Source organism: Eucalyptus grandis, chromosome 9, assembly GCF_016545825.1.
Source record: "Eucalyptus grandis isolate ANBG69807.140 chromosome 9, ASM1654582v1, whole genome shotgun sequence".
Classification (NCBI taxonomy): Eukaryota; Viridiplantae; Streptophyta; class Magnoliopsida; order Myrtales; family Myrtaceae; genus Eucalyptus; species Eucalyptus grandis.
The window spans coordinates 30,885,231-30,907,136 of NC_052620.1; the positions used below are offsets into that span (position 1 = coordinate 30,885,231).

Consider the following 21,906-nt stretch of genomic DNA (forward strand, 5'->3'; position numbering starts at 1 on the left):
TTGAGTCCAATGCAAATGCTGAAACCCAAAGCTACTTTGGGAAATGCAATGTGTTTGGTAAATAATTTCAGCATTTTGAAGGCAAATTGAAAGCTGAAAGCCGGCTTCAAAGTTGAGAACAGTCCAAGATTTTCCCAAGCCCGAAAATCTTTCAACCAAACGCACCATCATTTAGAAAGCAGATTTGATAAGAAATAAAATCTTTTGCAGTGTCCCAACCTCAATTTAAAAAAAAAAGAAAAAAAGTCAAGCAAGTCTCTAAGGATAAACGCAAGGCTTTCTAATGAAGGAGCTGGAGGAGATGCTGCGGAGAGAAGGATTGTCAACGAATCCTACTGATAAGGGCGAAACATATGGTCCTTCGCTCAAAATTCTTGCAAGTGGATTTGTTAAGTAGATTTGATTAATAGGTAACTCTAAATTGGAGGCATGAACCGTAACCGTATTCTGGTGGATACTTGGAAGTCTCGTTTGGACCCAATGACTACTGATCTGGTATCTCTAGGTAGGAGAAAATGGAAACTTGTTATCTCTAATAACACCTCCGAATTGTTTTGATAAAAAGAGTTGGTAGACGGTATTGTTTGCTTTGGCAGGAGATACAAGAATCTCATGCCATTGTTTAAGGCCATGGCCTGAAAAGCTAATCGATTGGCATTTAAGTTTGGGGGATCTCCATACGTAAATGGAAGATTTCACTGCATTTTCAAGAGTGCTAGTCATTGAGCGAAAGAACTTGGAAGGCATTGACACGAGCAATGAAGTGTCAAGTTCACGTAGGAGGACGTCTTCCAGATATGCAGCTCATCCAAAATCAGAAGTACCTAGGGAAGGTACTGGGGAAGAGGCAGGAAATTACGATGCAGACGATGGTCGTGACGAGGAAGATGAAGATGAGGATGATGATGGCAATGATGAGAGCCAAAGCGAGGAACTCAGCGAAGGTAAGTGTTCCCCATGATTCTTCTTTTTGGTATGGTCTCTAGGCTCACATTTTTTATGGGCCGGCGGAGGAGGAAGTGGGAAAAATAAAAAAAGGAAAAGGAAGAGAAAAAAAAAGAAAATTAAAAATTCCAAAAATAATTTAAAAATTGATAAAATTTGTCTAAGTCAATATTAATTGTATTAGGTAAGACAATTAGCGTCTACGTCGGCGAATTCAAGGTAAAATTAATCGAATGGACTCAATTAATAAATTATGAAAATATTTATAATTCAATTAATAAAATTGAAAAGTTAAGAATGAATTGGTAAAAATTTAATAGGTTTATGACTTTTTGAATATTTTTCTTTTTATGATATATATATATATATATATATATATATATATATATATATTCCGTATCTTCTTTGTATTATGCTCTCGAAGTACAAATGAGCTCAATACTAGAAAGAATACTCCCGAGGTTTTGCGAAGCGAATTAGTTCTCTCGTAACCCTAAATCCTAAACCAGTCAGTCCGCCTCTCTGCCTCTCTGGCTCGCTCCCTCGCTCGGCGATGGAGCGACCACAACTGCCGATTTCCACTCGGTCGTTGCAGACGGTTAAGAAGACTCGTCGACGCCAATCCCAATTCATTTTCTCTCCCTCTCCTCCTCCGGCGGCTTCACGCCAGCCGCCCGCTGCTGCCTCCTCCTTCACCTCCTCCTCCTCCTCCTCCTCCTCCTCCTCCACCTTTGCATCCCGCGCCTCCGCTGCCACCGTCACCTCCTTCCACAGATCTGCCTCCCTGACGCGCGTCAACCTGCACTACCCTGCGCAGTACTCTCCTTCCATCCACTTCTCCCTCGACCACCCAACTTCGCTGTGCCAGTTCGCAGCGCTCACTCAGCGATGGAGCCGCTGAACGAACAGAGCATCGGGTGCGAGGACAACGACTCCTGGACGAAGTCACTGGTCTGCGATTCCTGCGGTAAGCGGGATGGCCCGAGCAAGCCCTGGGTTTGTCGTGATTGCTTGGAGGAGATCAATCCAAAGATAGAAGAGCTGCAGGTCAAGAAGGAATTCTTGATTTTGCCCAATGAACCCGATGAACTGTTCGCTGATTTCAAGTTGATCGTCAAGGACGAGGACGGTTCCGAGGGGCCTCCGATCGCATGTCACAAGAAAATCCCGGTAAGCATTGCATTGCCATTTTGGATTTGAACTTCGAACTTTTCTTTGATTTTGCTCAAACAGACGATCAGATTCAGTTTCTAGGTTTCCTCTTCCACAGGTTGACCGCTCGCCAGTTTTCGATGCCATGTTGAGGTATTCATCAGAGAGCAAGACTGGCACAGTTATTATAGAGGAAGTCTCGTATGAGGCTGTCAAACTCTTTGTTCAATACCTTTACAAAGGTAAAGAATCCCTTGCTGATCAACTTGATCATGAACTAGCTAGGAAGCTATTTTTGTTAGCCGATAGGTACCAAGTGATGCATCTGAAGGATTATTTTGAGGAATTCATAGTGTCTAATCTGACATGGCACAACTCAGCATTACAGATGCATATTGCTGCCTACAAGGTTTTATTTAGGGGCTTTGCATAATTCAAAATATAGGCCAACAAAACCCATGAAAAAGATATATTAGCATCACCACCTCCAATTGCATTTCAGATGTCATTTCAACTTTCCATTGGCAAAATTTACTGTAAGTTACAAGATCAGGTTAACGATTTCCATTTCCATGTGTAATCTTTGCTTTGGCTAACACAACAGTCAGCAAAGCACTTACAGATGCATATTGCTGCCTACAAGGTTTTATTTATTTCATCATTTCAATTGCATTTCAGATGTCATTTCAACTTTCCATTGGCAAAATTTACTACTTACAAGATCAGGTTAACGATTTCCATTTGAGCTTTGGCTTTGCTTTGCAAGAGCCAGAGCAAATATCACCGTATATTAAACTCAACTGGAACAAGAAATCAATGGGAGCACAGCCATGAAACAATCAGTCTTCTTTCTGATGCAAAGCACTGGGCAGGCTACCATTCCCATTAAGAGCCGCTTGACGTACATGCTTCTCAGCAGGGTAAACATCTGATAGGATCAAATTACCCTGAGGGCAAAACAAACCAATATTTCTGAATCAGATGAGATTTATGTTGTGAAACATGCCTTAGACCAAAGCAAACCAAAGCATTTGTACACAGCTTAGCTGCAGCTATATGACATCAGTAAAAGGTGGGTGTTCCGGCCTAGTTCTTCACATCTTTTTCCTTTATGGCTATGAGGTTCTTGAACCATTGAAAATGTACAGCACAAGGTAAAACAAGGGCCATGGAGCTTCCACAGTACGAGTTTACCATCTCTTATAGAAATACACGAGGGACTAAAAAAATGCGGGTGTTCTGATCACTGAGCACAAGGCCTTGGGTATTGTTTCATAAATAATAAGGTTGGGATGATGTAACGGGTATAGTGCTTCTCTAGATATAATCTGTGGAATCTTCTTATGGAAGCTGGAATTGCTAGTATCTCTCTACATTGTCTACTTCCCATGTGGATTTTTTTTTTTTTTTTTGGCTGAACCTTCTAATGTGAGCTTTCTAGTCTCGTTTATTGGTATTTCTTACAGCGCACCCCATTGTCTATTATACATAATGATTGAGTTAGTAGAAGAGGATCTTGAATTTGCCTATCCGAAAGGATATAAAAAGATAGGCCTATTTTCATTACGAAGAGAAGCAAGGGAGTGGAGTAATGATGTTTGAATAATTTTGACACTACTTATGGGTTTACTCAGCTCAAGGCTAGCAACTCTTCCATATTCACGGGATAGATTCTGAGCACTAAAGCGATGTGCAGGGGAAAAGGAATCAGTGCTTAGTCCACTTGGTAGGGAAGTCAGTTCTTCGATTCAACAAACTGAATCCCGTTGTGGCTGTAGTGCAAGGGAAGTGGCATGGGGACGGGGTTTGGGGGTTTCGACTTTGCCATTTTGGGATCAAAATGCACCAGCAAATGGGCATTGCCATCGTTCACCTTTAGAGCTTCACATGTTTGTTTTATCAGCAAACAAATTTTGGGAAGTAGGTGCGACTTCATTCGGGATGAGATTATCAGACTGCTGCTTTCTTTTGATGCAGAATCTGTGCTTTTGTTGTGGGTGATATAACGGGTGAAAGGTGGAAGCAGTCTTTTCTCTCTCGTGTACTCCTTTGTACGTGGCCTCTGCCTCATATTAGAGTTCACGTCCTTTCTCATTTGTTACTCGAATTGTTATGCATTGACGTTGAAGATGAAGCAATGACTTTAGTAGGCTAATATGCACTGAAGATAAAATTTAAGAGGAGTCAGATTAACAATTTGAAATTGCCAAGGCATTTTTGCTCCGATGTTATGCCTGGTGGCTTCGCTAAAAATAGCAGCAGCAAGAGATTATTTATGAATGATCTTGACTCTAGCTATGATTCTACTGATAGTTTTTCGACCACAATTCTACTAAATAGGTTTAACTCTAGCATCTCTTTGTATTTATACATTGGGGGATTGCATCTTGAGGGTTAAGCGATGCGATGCAAACTATTCTGGAAAACGAATGTCTGCTAGGTCCTCTTGATAAGGAAGTTGGTCCCCTGAGATGGCAGTTGATGTCGCATGCTTAACAGGGTCATGAGTAAATGTCACGATAGTGTCTGTTCTGAAAGTTAAGTAGATCATTGCAATTATTTAGACAGCCATAAACGGGAACACTAGGATCGATGAAAACGTCAGCGACTTTTGGAAGATTGTTGTGGAATAGTCAGTTGACAAACCCTGTGCTGAGGTAATAGACGTTGATAGCAATGAATCCCTCTTCAAGTATCCATGAGATCACAATAATCTGCATCGACAGATGCAAAATGACAGGATTGTCATTTAGCTCATAATTCACGTTTTCTTCTGCATTACTTCCAGTTCTTGCATGTTTTTCCAATTGGTATCTCTTTAGGACTTACTGAAATGAAGAAACAAGTTTGAAGTTCAACTGTGTAAAGATCGAAAGAAAAACTTACGTAGATCGAGTTTTTGTAAGGTCCCATCTTTGTTGCACTGCTACTGATCCTGAGGAGTGGGATAAGAGCAAATGGAAGCTCAAACGATAGAATCATCTGAAAAACAACATCAATTTCATCATATAACAACAAACGGAATGAGGATAAAATGCCCACATAGCTTCATCAGATGATGATTGAAAGAATTCAACTTTAGGAGTGGCCAGAGATCTAGTAGGAAATTGCATACCGACGCGATGATAATGAGCCTACCGGCTCCTGAAGATCCACTGATGGTAGAGACGATGAGACTCCGCGTAATGGCCATACATCAAGTCACTAGCTTCCGTTTCCAACTCTTCATTTTGAGTTCCAAAAATCCCTAGGCAATTAACCAACACACAGGAGAAAAATCAGATTTGTTCGAGTGTTCACTTTGAACAGCTAATTACATGATATATTTTAATTACCAACCTGCATGATGTATTGTCCTGCATATGTTCCCGTGATTGAGGAGCCTTGCCCCGAAGCTAGCAAAGCAATGGCATAAATCGTCGAGCTGTATCTTCCCAACGCATCTTGTAAACACATGTATGTAGAAAAGTAATAAGAATCTCATTATTAGTTATGACGTTATCCTGCGGTCCAACTGTTTTAAATTCAGTCGTTAGGAATTGGAACCTTAAGGAGGAATGAAGGAGAATCGAGAGTTAAGTTGCTGCATCAATCTGCATTCTCGCTCGAAAGATTCTCACCCGAGCAGATGATGCCAGACACGGACATAACCGAGACGTTGATCAAGAATGCCACGAATAATGCGAACCCACTTTCTATGAGGAAAAATCGGCAGGCGTCCTGCAAAGATCGATGAGATAAAATCATCAGTGCATGGATTTTCTTTTGAATAATTTAAAAAACAAGTGCACATTTGAAAGCATCGACAAGAAATCTTTCTTAAAACATGAAGGTTAACGTTAAATAGGGAAATATGCTTGTTGCTTCATACAATAAAAGCATGTCTGGAGAAATTGAACGCGCCGAATTGCTTTATTGTATGTTTTACCGAACATTATTAGTGAAAACAAAAGTGACGACCATCAAAGGCACATTATGCTGTCTAAAATATGGCCTTGCTTTTTGAGCAAGCAATAAGATCTTCACCAAAGAAAACTACAGACAGAAAAAAAAAAATATATATATATATAAAGGCGAAGTCAGCATTTTCTTACATTGACGCCTCGGACAGATCTCGGAACTTTCCTGGACAAGACCAAAGCAGAATGGAGGAACAGGTTGTGCCTGTTGACAAGCAATAGAACTCTCAAATCTAAAAATGGCACAAGCGATTACCCATGTATCTAAGGAAATAGACAGGCGTGAGATTTAGTATGAAGTGATATCATACGGCATCACGAGTGCGCCGAGCAAGGAGATGGTGTCACGGACGGCATTGCTCCCAGAGAGGTTGGGGATGAGCATCCCCTTCAGGACCTTCGAAGCGGGAGGCTTCACGTGGCCCAGTTGGCCGAAGAAACACGCCGCCATCACGAATACGAATGTAGCTATCAGCATTTCCAGCTTCCTAATCTGATAAATGAAAATTGAGAACATTGTTTTCAGTTGATTGAAACTGTCACGGTACCATAATCACTTAACAACATTGAATTAAACAATGGTGAAACAAATTCGTTTGTCATCAAGCGACCGTAGCTATAATATAATTGGGCATGCGTAATTCAAAGGAAATTAATGCACACATTCTAAATTGATTAAAGAAATTTCAAGTAAGCATACCCCATATCTCCGCAGGCCAAGAAGCACGAGCGTGCTGCAATCAGTGAGCAAAACTCCAGCCCACACTGGGATGTGGAACAGTATGTTAAGTGCGAAGGCTGTCCCAATCACTGCAAACATCAATTTGCTTGGTTGGTAAATTTGATTAATGTAAACTCACCAGACGAATGCGATTGTACATAACTGCATTTGACTATCACATGACGCATTTGATGAACATAGAGGTTTAGAACTATGCGAATGCGAAGCAATTTTCCATTGGGTGTTTTACAATGTATATGTGATTGGGATGAATAAGAAGTAAGAACTATACCAGCTTGCTGATGCATTATCTTTGAGCAAGTTGAAAGGTTTCAACGAAAGTTAGCTAATCCATGTTATTGAATATTGCCATGATCAAAACGGTTGGTCTCTACCTTTCGGTAGATAACGAAATGGACCGTTCACGTCTCCTATCAGATAATAGCTTTTCAGAACATGCAGCAGTCCATGCTAACAAGCTTAGCTACGTGCAAGTGACAATTCCAATCCATGTATCAACTCAACTACTCCAATATATCAAAGAGATGAATCATGCACGCCATAAGAAAAAATGATTTTGCTAATCTAAGAGTGGCTAACTATTTTGGCGACCGACAAAACTTTGTCTGCCTACTGTAAACTAGTTTTATCTTCACCAATCCGCTGGGATCGTCTTCAACCAAAGACAGTAAAGTAGGTGCACTTGATTAGGCCATGATTAGTTGGTCTTTGAGTTAGAAATGACGGACGAACGTATGAGATTAAAATGCGTGATGAGATGGTCTCAGAATTGCTATATAACATCCAGTAGGTAAAAACTACATGCAAGACGATGAAATTTGGGTCACTTTTTGAGTGAACTTTCTGTCTTCATGTTGGGAGGAATGTGGCGGGAAAGCACATGAAGGGCGAGAGGAAATGGAACAGAGTGAAAAGTAGATTGAGAGATTTTTTTTTTGTACTTAGTTACAGGAACAAAGAGACAAGTACATCGACATTTGGTCAAGATCAAGATCATTGATGAAAAATTACCAAAGAGCCCAAAACTTATTATATGGATGTCAATTCAATTTTAAACATTTTAATTCGTCTAATTTAGTCCTAAAGTTTTTGACAATTTGCTAATATATTCATTTCAACCAATTTTAGCCGAAGATGGTATTGTGGCCATTACCTAGAGTCAATGAAGGCCTTGACGCCCTCTCCCAATGCAGATGAGGGTTGCTGGCCCACAATAAAAATAAAAATAAAGAGAAAAAAGTAGAAAAGAAAAAAAGAAAAAGAGAATGAATAAAAAGAAAACTTATCCATGTTAGAGTTGACCATGTCAAGTAAGACAACCAGCATCCACGTTAGTGATTTTTGGCTAAAATTAACGAGAATGACTATATTGACAAATTGTCAAAAAGGTTATATATTTAAATTGGCCAAATTGAATGGTTTATAATTGAATTAATATGCGTATTATAGATTTAGGAATTTTTTGGTAATTTTTCCATCAATGATTGGTTGAATTCAATTGATTTTCATTGTGGAGTTGACAATTTGAAAAGAGCGATTTTTGAGTGAATTAGAGACATAAGAAGGGATCTACCCTAAAGATTGCCATCCAATATTGCTTTTTAGGGGCTTAAGCGGTATTTTGGATCATATCGTTTTAAGTGCATATTTCTTAGAAATAAGAAAACATTTTTTCCTCCCTAGGCATGTCGCCTAGTAGACTGAAAAGTTGCTATTAAATCCTAAGCCTTTATTGAAAAAGTAAACATAAAGTTATCATGCAAGTGTTTTGCGATGGCCTAGTAAGCAATTTCCAATAGTGACGATAAGAGGACTTGATTGCGCTTCTCCAAAATTGATTTTTTTTTTGGTCAGAAAATAGTATATATTACTTGTTAAGTAAGGAAAAGAGTACAACCCGCTAGAAGGGCTTCATTACATATCATATCTAACATAGGTGGAGGAGGTGAAATGGCCCAAGTTGGTGAAAGGGAGCCTCGTCCGTGGGCTTTTGCGGGCCCAATCGGCTAGGGCATTGGCTGTTCTTTTACAGTGTTGCACCTTCAATCGCAAAAAGAGGGTAGAAGATCTCCACATTCGGCAAGAAGGGCACGGCATTCCCACGGTGGAAGACGGTCATGGTTGATGGCTTCGACGAGAATAAGGCTATCAGTCTCCACAATTAGGTTAGAATGATTCTTTCCTTGCTGTAAAAGGTCCTTTAGAGTATATAACAAGGCTTGAATCTCTGTTTCAATTGCAGAGGTTGCGGGAACGCTTCTGCTAAAGCCTCCGATCAAGCTGCCTGTGTGATCCCAAGTGATGCTGGATATCGCACCCAGATTCTCTGCAATAGGGAAGGCGCCATCTACATTCACTTTGGTCATGCCTTGCGGCGGTGGGATCCAGGTACTGTTAGGGTTCAACCATCTATGATCTGTCCTCGGTCGCTGCTTCTGAATTGTAATATTCAGGTGGGCAAGAGCCAGAGCTGTGTCGACGAGCTGGTCCGGGTGCGTGGAATGATGGCGGAATATAAAATGGTTTCTAGCCTTCCAGATCTGCCATAAAAGAGCTACTATGATCTCAAAATCCGGTACGTTACCCTTCTGTTCAAGAATATCTGCTAGCCAAGCATCTAGGCGATGAATTGCATAAGCTGTTACATTGATTTGCACTTTGGGATGATTCTAGATATGTTGTATCCACGGGCAATGCAAAAATAAATGTTCTGTTGTTTCGAGGGAATGGGTAGAACAGAGAATGCGAAGCGGATCAGTGGTGATGCCGCACGGAACAGATTATGCTTTGTAGGTATAGCATTGTGACTAATAGACCAGAGGAAGATACGTATTTTAGGAGCCGTCTTGGTCTTCCATATCTGCTTCCATAGATGGCTGGGGGTAATATAAGATGAGGAAGGGCGAGAACAGACCTGTGTTGCCTCTATCTTCTTTAGGAAATTATAAGCACTCTTCATTGTGTACTATCCATCTACAGTCTCTGTCCATACAAGTTTATCATCAGTAGATGTTGTCCACAATTTAATTGCCAATATTTCTTTAACAATATGCTCCTCAAATGTATGATTAAGAAGCTGGATGTTCCATTCGTTTTGTTCTAGAGTTGATGTAGCCTGCTACTGTTCTTGGTTCCTCTCTGTTAAGAGGTCCACATAGGGTTCCCATAGGTAGCCATTGATCCTATCTAACTCTTATCTTTTGGCCATTTCCGACTGACCAGCACAACTTAGGAAGAATAGAATCTCGGCCCATTAGAAGACTTCGCCAACCCCAAGAAGGTCTAGATCCCTGTTCAGCATGCCAAAAATCTGTAAACTGAAAATATAAGGCTTTGAAAAGTCTACTCCACAAAGATAATGGATTTTGAAAAAGCCTCTAGGCTTGCTTTCCCAAAAGGGCTTTATTGAAAGATAATAAGTCTCGAAAGCCCACCCCCCTGTACTTTTTTTCTCTTTTAGAAGATCCCAGTGCTTCCAGTGAATTCCAGATTTGTTGTTAGTGTGTTGCCACTAGAACTTGGCGATTTTTTGTTCGACAGACTTGCATATAGAGACAGGAATCTTAAATATTGACATCTTGTACTGAGGTAGAGCCTGAACCACAGATTTTAACAGAACCTCCTTCCCTCCTTTGGAAATTAATTGTTCTTTCCACCCCACCAATTTAGCATTCACTCTTGTTTGAATCCAAGCAAACATGTCTCTCTTAGATGATCCCCAATCTGAAGGAATGCCTAGATACTTGCCCATTTTATCAAGGATTGGCACCCTTAATTCACTTGCCATATTTAACTTGAGAGACATAGGACAGTTGTTACTCACAAATAAACCCGATTTATTCCTATTAATCTCCTATCCTGTGGCAATACAATACTGGTTTAAGATGCTAGCTAAGTTTTGACATTCCTGAGATCTACCATCCAGAAAAAAGATAGCATCATCAGCAAAAAATAGATGGGATAAAACAAGACACCACCTGTTAAGTTTCAGTCCCGTAGATGACCCATATTGACAGCTTGCTTGATGAGATTGGATAACATATTTGCCACTAGGATGAATAGATAAGGTGAAAGAGGATCGCCCTGTCTAAGTCCCCTGGATGGTTGAAAGTAAGGTAGATCTTCGCCATTGATCTTTACACTTAGAGAGGTAGTTATTACACATTGCATTAGCCATATCACCCATCGATCATGAAATCCAACCTAGCGCAAATAGTCTTCCAAGAAATCCCACTCAACCCTATCATAGGCTTTTTGTATATCTAGTTTGAGGAGTGCCTGAAATTTCTTCTTTCTATGTCGAATTCTAAACTGATGTAAAACCTCTTGAACTATCATAATGTTATCATGTATCTGTCTGCCTGACACAAATGCACTCTGTTTTGTGGCAATCAAATCTGGTAGATAGAATTTTAAATGATTCACTAGGACTTTGGAAATAATTTTGTATAGAAAATTACATAAACTGATAGGGCGAAATTGATCTAACCTCTCTGGATTCGGTACTTTCGGAATCAGACATATAGAAGTTCTGTTAATATCAGCAAGCATCACACTAGTAATGAAAAAATTATGCACTGCAGTAAAGACATCATCCTGTATAATGTCCCAATGGCTATGATAATAAAAAAAAAAAGTCCATTAAAACCGTCAGGTCCTGGTGCTTTGGTGGCTCCTAACTAAAAAGTTGCTTGCTGTACTTCCTCTCTTGTAACTTCAACTATTAAATGGCTATTCATTGTATCTGTCACTATCTTTGGGCATTGCATTAAAGTAGGAGCATAGTCTCGGTGACCAACAGAAGAATAAAGAGTCTGAAAGGACGTACTAGTCATGTGCCTCACCTGATCTGGCTCCCGAATCCATTCGTCGTTTACATCCTTAAGCATGCTGATTCTATTCCTCTTCCGCCTTTGAATCGTAGTAGCATGAAAAAATTATGTATTTCTATCCCCCCCCCTCAACCAGTTGATCCGAGATCGCATTGTCCAATAATGTTCTTCCTGTAACCATAGTTTCTGCATTTGTTCCTTCAGCAATTTAACCTGATTATTGTTATAACTGCAAACAGGTTGATTAAGGTGGTACTAAAGCTGCTGTTTTAAGAGATTTATTTGATGTTGACCAGCAGTAAACTTCACTTTGCTCCAATTAGCCAGCGTTGTAGTTGTCGTCCGCAGTTTCTTGGAGATGTTGGAGGAATGAGTTAATGCAGATGACCAAGCGTCTGAGACCACTCTGTGGCATTCGACATCTTGAAGCCAATAAGATTCGAAGGTGAACCTCTTCTTCCTCCTTACTGATTTGATTTCTGTAGTTAAGAGTAATGGACAATGATCCGACCCTACAGCAGGTAAAGCGTAAACTTCAGCTTCCGGATAGGTTAAGCGCCATTCCATTGTGCACATAGCTCGATCTATTCGCTCCTTTACAACTTCCTCACCACTCTTATTATTCACCCAAGTGTAGGCACAGCCCTTGGTCTCAAGATCCATCAAAGCACAGTCATTTAATAACTCTCTGAAGGAGTGCAACCGATATTGCTGAGGTAAGCGTTTTCCCACTTTCTCCTAGTGATTTAAAATTTCATTAAAATCGTTGATACACACCCAAGGTAAAGTATGTAGATGGCTGAGGTGACACAGAGTTGCCCATAGTTGTTGTCTTTGTTGAAATACTGCTGGTGCATGAAGAAAAGTAATGCCCATAATAGTCCTTTTCAAAACATCAGAACAGATAGTATCAATATAATGGGGATCATAAGTGTGGACAGTAAGATTGATCTGTTCATTCCAAAAATTAACCATCCCTCCAACCAAACCTTGGGGATTCACCACAAAACTATTTTGGTACTGCAGTCTCCGTTGTAAACACCTGATAATAGGTTCCTGGTTTTTTGTTTCCATCAAAAAGATAATATCGGGCCGATCATGGACCACTAGGTCCTTTAAAGCTTGAATTGTCAGGGGGTTGCCCAGCCCCTGACAATTCCAACTAATAATTCTCATTTGTCTAGCGGTGGCTGTTTTGGGCAAGCCACCACAGCCCTTGTGTCTACCCCTTCCGCTGCAAAGATAGGGGTTTCCATAAGGAGTGATTCATCCAAAGGTACATGGATAGAAGAGCTAGTCCCATAAGGATTGTATCGTTTAGTTTTCTTAAGGGGACTGGCCTTAGCAACCATTCTAGGACCTTTTAGCTTCTTGCTGTTCACCACTTGTTCTTTCAGTGTAGGTTCTGCGATAGAAGAAAGCTGCAGGGTAGGCATGGGAGTACTATGAAGGTTCGGTGTGGTATTAATCTCCACAGATGGAGGTTGATCCTTGGTGCTTGAAGGTACTGCAGGAAGTAATAAAGGTGATTGCTGTGGAGTTTCTAGTATGATTTCTTCAACTTCATCTTGATCTGGTTTTTTCTCATAGAATGCCGTCCAAAATGGACTATGCTCTTTGACCTCAGCCCTCAGCCATGGACCATATGACAGCTTATCTCTTCCTTCCATTTTAGCATCATCAAAAGGAATATTTTGACATTGTGTAGCATAATGGCCCAAGATACCACATGAATAACAATAATGAGATAGACGCTCATATTTAAAATCAATCCATATATTATATCCCTCCAATCTGAGTAACTTACCAGATTTCAACGGTTCTTTGAGATTAATATTCACTCGTACCCTCCCTGTTTTAACATTTGAACCTTCTTTGTGCCCTAAGGTCACCTCCTGTACCTAGCCAAGATGTCGAGTAGCCTTGGTGAACATCCTTTCAGTGCATCTTTCTAAAGGGAGTCCAAAGATTTGCACCCAGAAGTCACATGTGGTGAAATCGTATCAATGTAAAGGTGTATTGGGCAGCCACGGTTTTAGTATCAGGAGATGGTGTCCAAACAGCCAATGACCACTATGTAATATCCTCTGTCGTTCCGTTTCATAATTGAATTTAAATACATAAAGACCTTCCTCTGGTTGAAGAATTTGCACATGATCATTACGCCAGACTCACGTTAATGTATTCTGAAAAGCCTGAAAATTAATTGATGGGTCCGATAGAATTTTACCCACTAAGGTTGCTTTGCATTCTTGCAGCTTTTCCGGAGGTATTTCATCATCCCAAACGTCCACTTCTTCTTCAGACCAGAGCCGGCCAAGTCGGTGACATAGCGCTGCGAGGTGAGCATCTTCCTGAGGTTGGGATATATTCATAACTGAAACTGCCTAGAGATGGCAGTAAAGGCGACATGCAAAGCTCCGAAAAGATACACAGAAGAGAAACCAGTCACTGGACCATCAAGGAAAGCTATAAGATGGGAATCATCTACTGAGAAAGGATTGAAATTCTGAATGAAGATTTGAAAGACTGAACTGAGAGGATTAGAAATGTAAGCTAGGGTTTAGCTAAAAGAAAGTCGACCAAGTCGGAAATACCCAAAAGCGGAAAGGAAACTCTGCATGTCGAGAGAGAGGACTCTGCATTTCGAGAGATAAAATGGTAATGGCGGTGAAGGTTCTCCAAAATTGATTTAGATTTGATTGCACATAGCAAAGGTTCATGAACAAATCGCTTTCCGCATATTAGGTCTGTGGTTTTTAGAGTTCTTCCATTGCCTTGGAAATTTTCCTGATTAAGTCTATTAAGAAAGGGGTTTTGGGAAAAGTCTTGTGCATTGTTCTCTAGGTGTTTTCCTCTGTGAAATCTTCTTATGGTAGCTGGGATTGTTAGTCTCCTCTACGTTGTCTACTTCTCGTGCAAGCTTTCGTTCTTTGCTGAACCTTTTAATATGAGCTTTCGAGCCTTATTAATTAGTCCTAATTATTACATGCCCCGTTGTCTATTATGTGTAATGATTAGGTTAGCCCAAGAGGATCTTGAATCACTTTGCCTAAAAGAAAGGATCCAATGAGATAGGCCTATTATCCTCTATGAACAACAACAAGAGAGGGGATTAATAATGCTTAATTGCATTGTGCCTTTCTGCTCAGTGTTTTACCAAATTGATTCTGCATATACATTTAGAGTTCATACTCCTGATAGTGAATAATTTTGACACTACATATGATTTTACTCAGCTCAACTCTAGCAACTCGTTGATGCCTAAATTATTTGTTTTTAATTAGGTTTCTTTTATTTTGTCTTTTTAGAAAAAAACAAAAAAAAACTAGAAAAAAAAACGAAAAAAAAAACGGAAAAGAAGTAGAAAAATAGAAAAGCAGTAGCCTCCCTCTGTGGGCCTCCACGGCCCAAGCGCAAGGCCCAGCCCCCCTTCGGTCGTCTCCTTCCTCAGCGCCTCTGTAATTCACGCGCTGGAGACGCGATGCCGGAGCGGGAGAGAGGAGTAGCAACGCACATGGGGGAGCTGGCAACGCACTAAAGGACGGGCAGGTGGCGGATGGGATGCTGGTTCAACCGACGGAGGCCGTTCGGCGCACAGGGACCAGCGGTCGAAGCTCCGTCGACCGACCGCCCCCCTCGCCTATAAATAGGGCTCCCCGACGATGGCAAAGGGCACGCCGAGAACGATCGAGGGCTGCAAAGCTTCGTGCTTCCTACTGAGAGACTTCAGAAAGGAGGCCGAGGACAAGCAAGCCCAGATCCAAAGGCTCGTGGCCGGAGAGGGAGAGCGTGGGCGACGAGGAGGGGGGAAGCGGAGATCACGAGAGAGAGAGAGAGAGAGAGAGAGAGAGGCCAGCCGAAGCTCGGGGTCCCCTAAGAGACTTCGGGGAGCTCGAGTGCAGGCCGGCCGTGGTGTGGTGAGCTCGGAGGGGTCCCCGAGAGATTTCGAGGAGCTCGAAGGGTGAACCCGAGAGAGAAAGAGAGAGAGAGAGAGAGAAGCTGGAAGAGGTCCGCGTGGGTACCACCGCCATCGCCGCCCTCATTGCGCCATCGCCAGGTAGCGTGTTGTCACCGTTGTCGTCGCCGTCACCGTCGCCCCTTCCCTCTCTCCTCGTAGCCCACCATCGTTGCCGTTGCCGCCGTCATCGCCCGTCACCTCCGTTGTCGCCGCCGTCACCGCCCCGCCCCGTCGTCACCGTTGCACCTCGGTCCTCTCCCCCTCGGCGTCGCGGTCGAAACCCTCGGGTTCCCGATTTTCCGGGTCACAACCCCGGGTTGTCGGGTCAGACCTGGATTGGGAACCGGGTAGGGTTTCCGCAAATTCCGAGGGTGGCGGAGGTCGGGTCGCAAATCGGAGCCGGGTCGAGTAGGGTTCACGGGGAGTCGGGTCGCGGAGCCGGTTTGTCGGGCCGGGCCGGGTGTCCCTAAACACCCGGCCACGACATCGTTTCTTAAAAAAAAAGGAGAAAAACCATTTCTTTTCCCCAAATTTCTTAGCCAAGGTTAAGGGGGTATGCTGCTAACACAGACTACGATGGGCGGATACCCTTTTAATTTTGACAAACCCTCTCGGTTAGAAATCGAGCCGCACGTCCCATGCGCATGTCTTTGTGCTTGCCATTTTTATTTAAAAGCAAAGTGATTTATTTACTTTTACTCAATCTTTTTATTTGGCCCATGGCAATTTATGATAAACTTTTCAAGTCCCAGTTTATATGCGATGGGAAAGACGATATCCAGTTCATTCCTACTCCCAAGGCGGAGCTCTTCAGATGGTGGGGTCAATTAGATCAGTTTGCCCAAGAGCGTGTGAAGGCCAAAGTTGGTCATCTCCTATCGTTGATCCAAATCATTGTTCGCCATGAAGTCATACAAACTATGGCACATTTCCGGTGCCCGAAGACACTTACTTTTATGTTTGGTAAGTTTGAGCTAACCCCAACCCTGGAAGCGAACTGGAAAATTAATGTGTCTTGCTTTTTGTGGGTTATGCATTGCCCTAGGCTTGTAGTGTGTTTCTCGCTTCCTCCTCAGTTCAATTTACATTTTTTTAGGGGAGCTTATCATCTGAAATCGAAATTGGTCGGTGTAGTTGTGAAATCGAGTTTTTCAGTGTAGCTTACTAGTTGACGAGTTTCCTCTTTTAACTTTCTATTTGCAATCAGGCTGGCCGGTCCCCAAATTTTAAAGCCATAATGGAAGAGAGCTATGCTGACACGATTCAAATAAGAAAGGTATCGTATAAAGCCCTCAAAGTTTTTATCCAAGTACCTTAACTCGCTAAGGTATGTCTGGACGAGCCAATTGCTCGTGAGCTCTTGGTGTTGGGGAAATGTTATGCCATTAAGCAGCTTCAGGATCATTGTGAGAAGTTCTTGCTTTGAAAGCGATTAACCACAAAGCCAAGCTTCGCTTAAGGCTGGTGTTCTTTATCTTCAACAATTTGGATTCAGTACCCGACACCGTGCTGCACCTCGTGAAGGAGATGCTCCCGATCTGAGCAATTAATCTAGGTTGAGGTCCTATTTTTTTTGCACAACAAAGTATGAGATGCAAATTTTCATTCATCGGATTACTCGGCTTTTAATCTTTTACCATCAGATTGGCAGCAGTGGACATGACTTTCTTTGCCTTCTACATATTAATGGCATTTTTTCTCGCTACATTTTTTTCATGAAGGATTCATGTACTTTGGCTTATGTTGGTGGTTATCCTATATGATAGAACAATTGGCTGAGGAGTTGATCAAAAGCTTGCAGAGTTGATCAAAAGTTTGAAAATTTTCATTGATCGATTACTCGGCTTTTAATCTTTTACCATCGGACGGCAGCAAGGACATGACTTTCTTTGCTATTTTCCTTGAAAGGATACTTACTTTGCTACATTTTTTGAGGTTGTTATGTCTATTTTCCTTGCTTGCTACTCAATGTTATGTCTCAATGACTACAATTTCCCGAGTTTGTTATGTCTGCCTACTCAATAGCTCATAGGAAAGAGAACAAAATAAATCTTCTAGGAAAAGAGAACAAAATAAATTATCCTTAATCTTCAACAATTTGTATTTAGTACTCCTCAACACTAAGCTGCACCTCGTGGAGGAGATCCTCCCGATCTTGGAGCAATTAATTGAGGTTGAGGTCCTATTGATTATGCACAGCAAAGTATGAGATGAAAATTTTCATTGATCGGATTACTCGGCTTTTAATCTTTTACCATCGGATTGGCAGCAGTGGACATGACTTTCTTTGCCTTCTACATATTAATGGCATTTTTGCTCGCTGCATTTTTTCATGAAAAGGTTCATGTACTTTGGCTTATGTTGGTGGTTATCCTATATGATAGAACAATGGGCTGCGGAGTTGGTCAAAAGTTTGCAGACTATTTTCCTTGAGCTTGCTACATTTCTTTGAGGTTGTTATGTCTACAGACAATATATTTGTAGTGGAGTGTTTGCATGTGATAATGCTGTTTAAATATGGGCGTCGAACCTCTTTCCTAAAGATGGTCCGATTTATTTTGTTCTCTTTTCCTAGACGATTTCTTTTGTTCTCTTTCCTATGAGCTATTGAGTAGGCAGACATAACAAGCTCTAGGAAAAATGTAGTTAGTATTGAGTAGGTAGACATAACAACCTCAAAGAAATGTAGCAAGCTCAAGGAAAATAGTCTGCAAGCTCTTGACCAACTCCTCAGCCAATTGTTCTATCATATAGGATAACCACCAACGTAAGCCAAAGTACATGTATCCTTTCATGAAAAAAAAAATGCAGCGAGAAAAAATGCCATTAATATGTAGAAGGCAAAGAAAGCCATGTCCACTGCTGCCAATCCGATGGTAAAAGATTAAAAGCCGAGTAATCCGATCAATGAAAATTTTCATCTCATACTTGGCTGTGCATAATCAATAGGACCCCAACCTAGATTAATTGCTCCAAGATCGGGAGCATCTCCTCCACAAGGTGCGGCTCAGTTTTGAGGAGTACTGAATTCAAATTGTTGAAGATTAAGGACGAGTTATTTTGTTCTCTTTTCCTAGACAATTTATTTTCTTCTCTTTCCTATGAGCTATTGAGTAGGCAGACATAACAAGCTCTAGGAAAATGCAGTCAGCATTGAGTAGGTAGACATAACAACCTCAAAGAAATGTAGCAAGCTCAAGGAAAATAGTCTGCAAACTTTTGACCAACTCCGCAGCCCATTGTTCTATCATATAGGATAACCACCAACATAAGCCAAAGTACATGAACCCTTTCATGAAAAAATGCAGCGAGAAAAAATGCCATTAATATGTAGAAGGCAAAGAAAGCCATGTCCACTGCTGCCAATCCGATGGTAAAAGATTAAAAGCCGAGTAATTTTCATCTCATACTTTGCTGTGCATAATCAATAGGACCTCAACCTCAATTAATTGCTCCAAGATCGGGAGGATCTCCTCCACGAGGTGCAGCTCAGTGTTGAGGAGTACTGAATACAAATTGTTGAAGATTAAGGATAATTTATTTTGTTCTCTTTTCCTAGACAATTTATTTTGTTCTCTTTCCTATGAGCTATTGAGTAGGCAAGCATAACAAACTCTGGGAAATTGTAGTCAGCATTGAGTAGGCAGACATAACAACCTCAAAGAAATGTAGCAAGCTCAAGGAAAATAGTCTGCAAACTTTTGATCAACTCCTCAGCCAATTGTTCTATCATATAGGATAACCACCAACATAAGCCAAAGTACATGAATCCTTCATGAAAAAAATGTAGCGAGAAAAAATGCCATTAATATGTAAAGGCAAAGAAAGTCATGTCCACTGCTGCCAATCTGATGGTAAAAGATTAAAAGCCGAGTAATCCGATGAATGAAAATTTGCATCTCATACTTTTTTGTGCAAAAAAAAATAGGACCTCAACCTAGATTAATTGCTCAGATCAGGAGCATCTCCTTCACGAGGTGCAGCACGGTGTCGGGTACTGAATCCAAATTGTTGAAGATAAAGAACACCGACCTTAAGCAGAAGCTTGGCTTTGTGGTTAATCGCTTTCAAAGCAAGAACTTCTCACAATGATCCTGAAGCTGCTTAATGGCATAACATTTCCCCAACACCAAGAGCTCACAAGCAATTGGCTCGTCCAGACATACCTTAGCAGAGTTAAGGTACTGGATAAAAACTTTGAGGGCTTTATGCGATACCTTTCTTATTTGAATCGTGTCAGCACAGCTCTCTTCCATTATGGCTTTAAAATTTGGGGACCGGCCAACCTGATTGCAAATAGAAAGTTAAAAGAGGAAACTCGTCAACTAGTAAGCTACACTAAAAAACTCGATTTCACAACTACACCGACCAATTTCGATTTCAGATGATAAGCTCCCTAAAAAATGTAAATTGAACTGAGGAGGAAGCAAGAAACACACTACAAGCCCAGGGCAATGCATAACCCACAAAAAGCAAGACACATTAAATTTCCAGTTCGCTTTTACCTGGGCTTTTAATCTTTTACCATCGGATTGGCAGCAGTGGACATGGCTTTCTTTGCCTTCTACATATTAATGGCATTTTTTCTCGCTGCATTTTTTCATGAAAGGGTTCATGTACTTTGGCTTATGTTGGTGGTTATCCTATATGATAGAATAATGGGCTGCAGAGTTGGTCAAAAGTTTGCAGACTATTTTCCTTGAGCTTGCTACATTTCTTTGAGGTTGTTATGTCTACCTACTCCTACTCCATGCTGACTGCATTTTATGTCTGCCTACTCAATAGCTCATAGGAAAAAGAAGAAAATAAATTGTCTAGGAAAAGAGAACAAAATAAATCGTCCTTAATCTTCAACAATTTGAATTCAGTACTCCTCAAAACTGAGCCGCACCTTGTGGAGGAGATGCTCCCGATCTTGGAGCAATTAATCTAGGTTGGGGTCCTATTGATTATGCACAGCCAAGTATGAGATGAAAATTTTCATTGATCGAATTACTCGGCTTTTAATCTTTTACCATCGGATTGGCAGCAGTGGACATGACTTTCTTTGCCTTCTAAATATTAATGGCATTTTTTTGTATTTTCACTTATGGAAAATACCTGCAGAAGACCAATTCACCACTTAGACTTATTTCATCAAAATTCTAGCGACTCTTTTGACTATGGACTCCAGGCTTGCAAGTGGTGGCCACAGTATATGACGTGGTATTCATGCTGGTCAGGAGATGTTGGCCTCTTTGGACTCCGACGAAACCTGCAAAGAATGAATACGAACAAAGCGCAAAAACTTGTTTGGTGATTGTCGGTGAGTCAGAAGAAAACATTTCAGGACATCGCTAGGCTAGATGGAACTTGCGGGAGTCCTCGCCGACTCCGAACTAGGCTGTAGTGGTTCAAGCGTCCTTGGGGTGTGCTGGTTCGTGGTATAGCAAAAGCAGCAGATCATGGATCATCGGGGATGCGAGGGCTGCTCAAGTGATTGCGGCAAGGAGAAATTACGATCCCGTTGGGGCAACAGCGAATCAAGCAACAGTTGAGCGCGAGGAAGGCAGTAGCTCCATCAACGTCTCAATTGAGCTGGGCTCGTCGAGGCTTGGTCACGACGGTAGGAGGTTGGCACCAGATCAGCAGCTCATCGGAAAGGCAAAGAGGTCACAGCAGCGAGTCCGTCGTTGCTGTAGGGGGGAACGCAGCAAAGACGGTGTAGCGACGGTAACTCAGGCGGCTCGAGTGTGACGCTGCGGCAAAGGGCCTCGCACAACGTGGGGCTACTCGGTTTGGCAGAGAGAGTTCTTCTCTTTTCTCTCTCTCACGTGTAAATAAAAGGAATATATTTCAATTCATCCACGATACGAAAGCAGATCACCTTCTCTTCCGGGGATCCCATGTAGTCTTGCATTTAAAAGGAAGAGCTCTCATGCAAGAAAAGGGGGTCGGCACTTCTACTCTAAAAGGGACGTTAGCTACGCAAATATATTTTTTCCTTTTAAGCCCAAGTCACGTCCTACAAACACGAGAATGGGCCGCCGCGAATACTCGAAGGATTACGCTCATATTGAAATATTCTGCCGATTTGCCCGTATTGTGTGAATCGGTCCAGAGAATCATGCATAAATTCTTTCCTCTTAAAATAATATTGGTCAATTTCTTGCCCCCCACGTTGACCGAATCACGGCCAAGTGCATAATTTTCCTTCACGTGGATGGGCTTCCCCATGTACGAATCGGTGGCCGCTTACACGTTGTCCTTCCTTTACATTCGTTCCCTTAAATGCACAAATATGTCAGTGCCAATGTGCTGGAAATTTCATAATCA

General features: G+C 41.6%; 1 protein-coding gene and 1 pseudogene across 1 annotated transcript; one reads left to right on the forward strand and one right to left on the reverse strand.

The window, feature by feature from the left end:
- Positions 1-1,425: 1,425 nt before the first annotated feature.
- Positions 1,426-2,670, forward strand: LOC120286000 (BTB/POZ domain-containing protein At4g08455-like). Its single transcript, XM_010057644.3, has 2 exons — positions 1,426-2,115; positions 2,216-2,670. Exons 1-2 carry the CDS (start codon positions 1,834-1,836, stop codon positions 2,528-2,530), a joined length of 597 nt encoding a protein of 198 aa, XP_010055946.2. The 5' UTR covers positions 1,426-1,833; the 3' UTR covers positions 2,531-2,670.
- A 1,840-nt stretch (positions 2,671-4,510) lies between these two features.
- On the reverse strand, positions 4,511-8,917 carry LOC104446155 (annotated as a pseudogene).
- Positions 8,918-21,906: the final 12,989 nt, after the last annotated feature.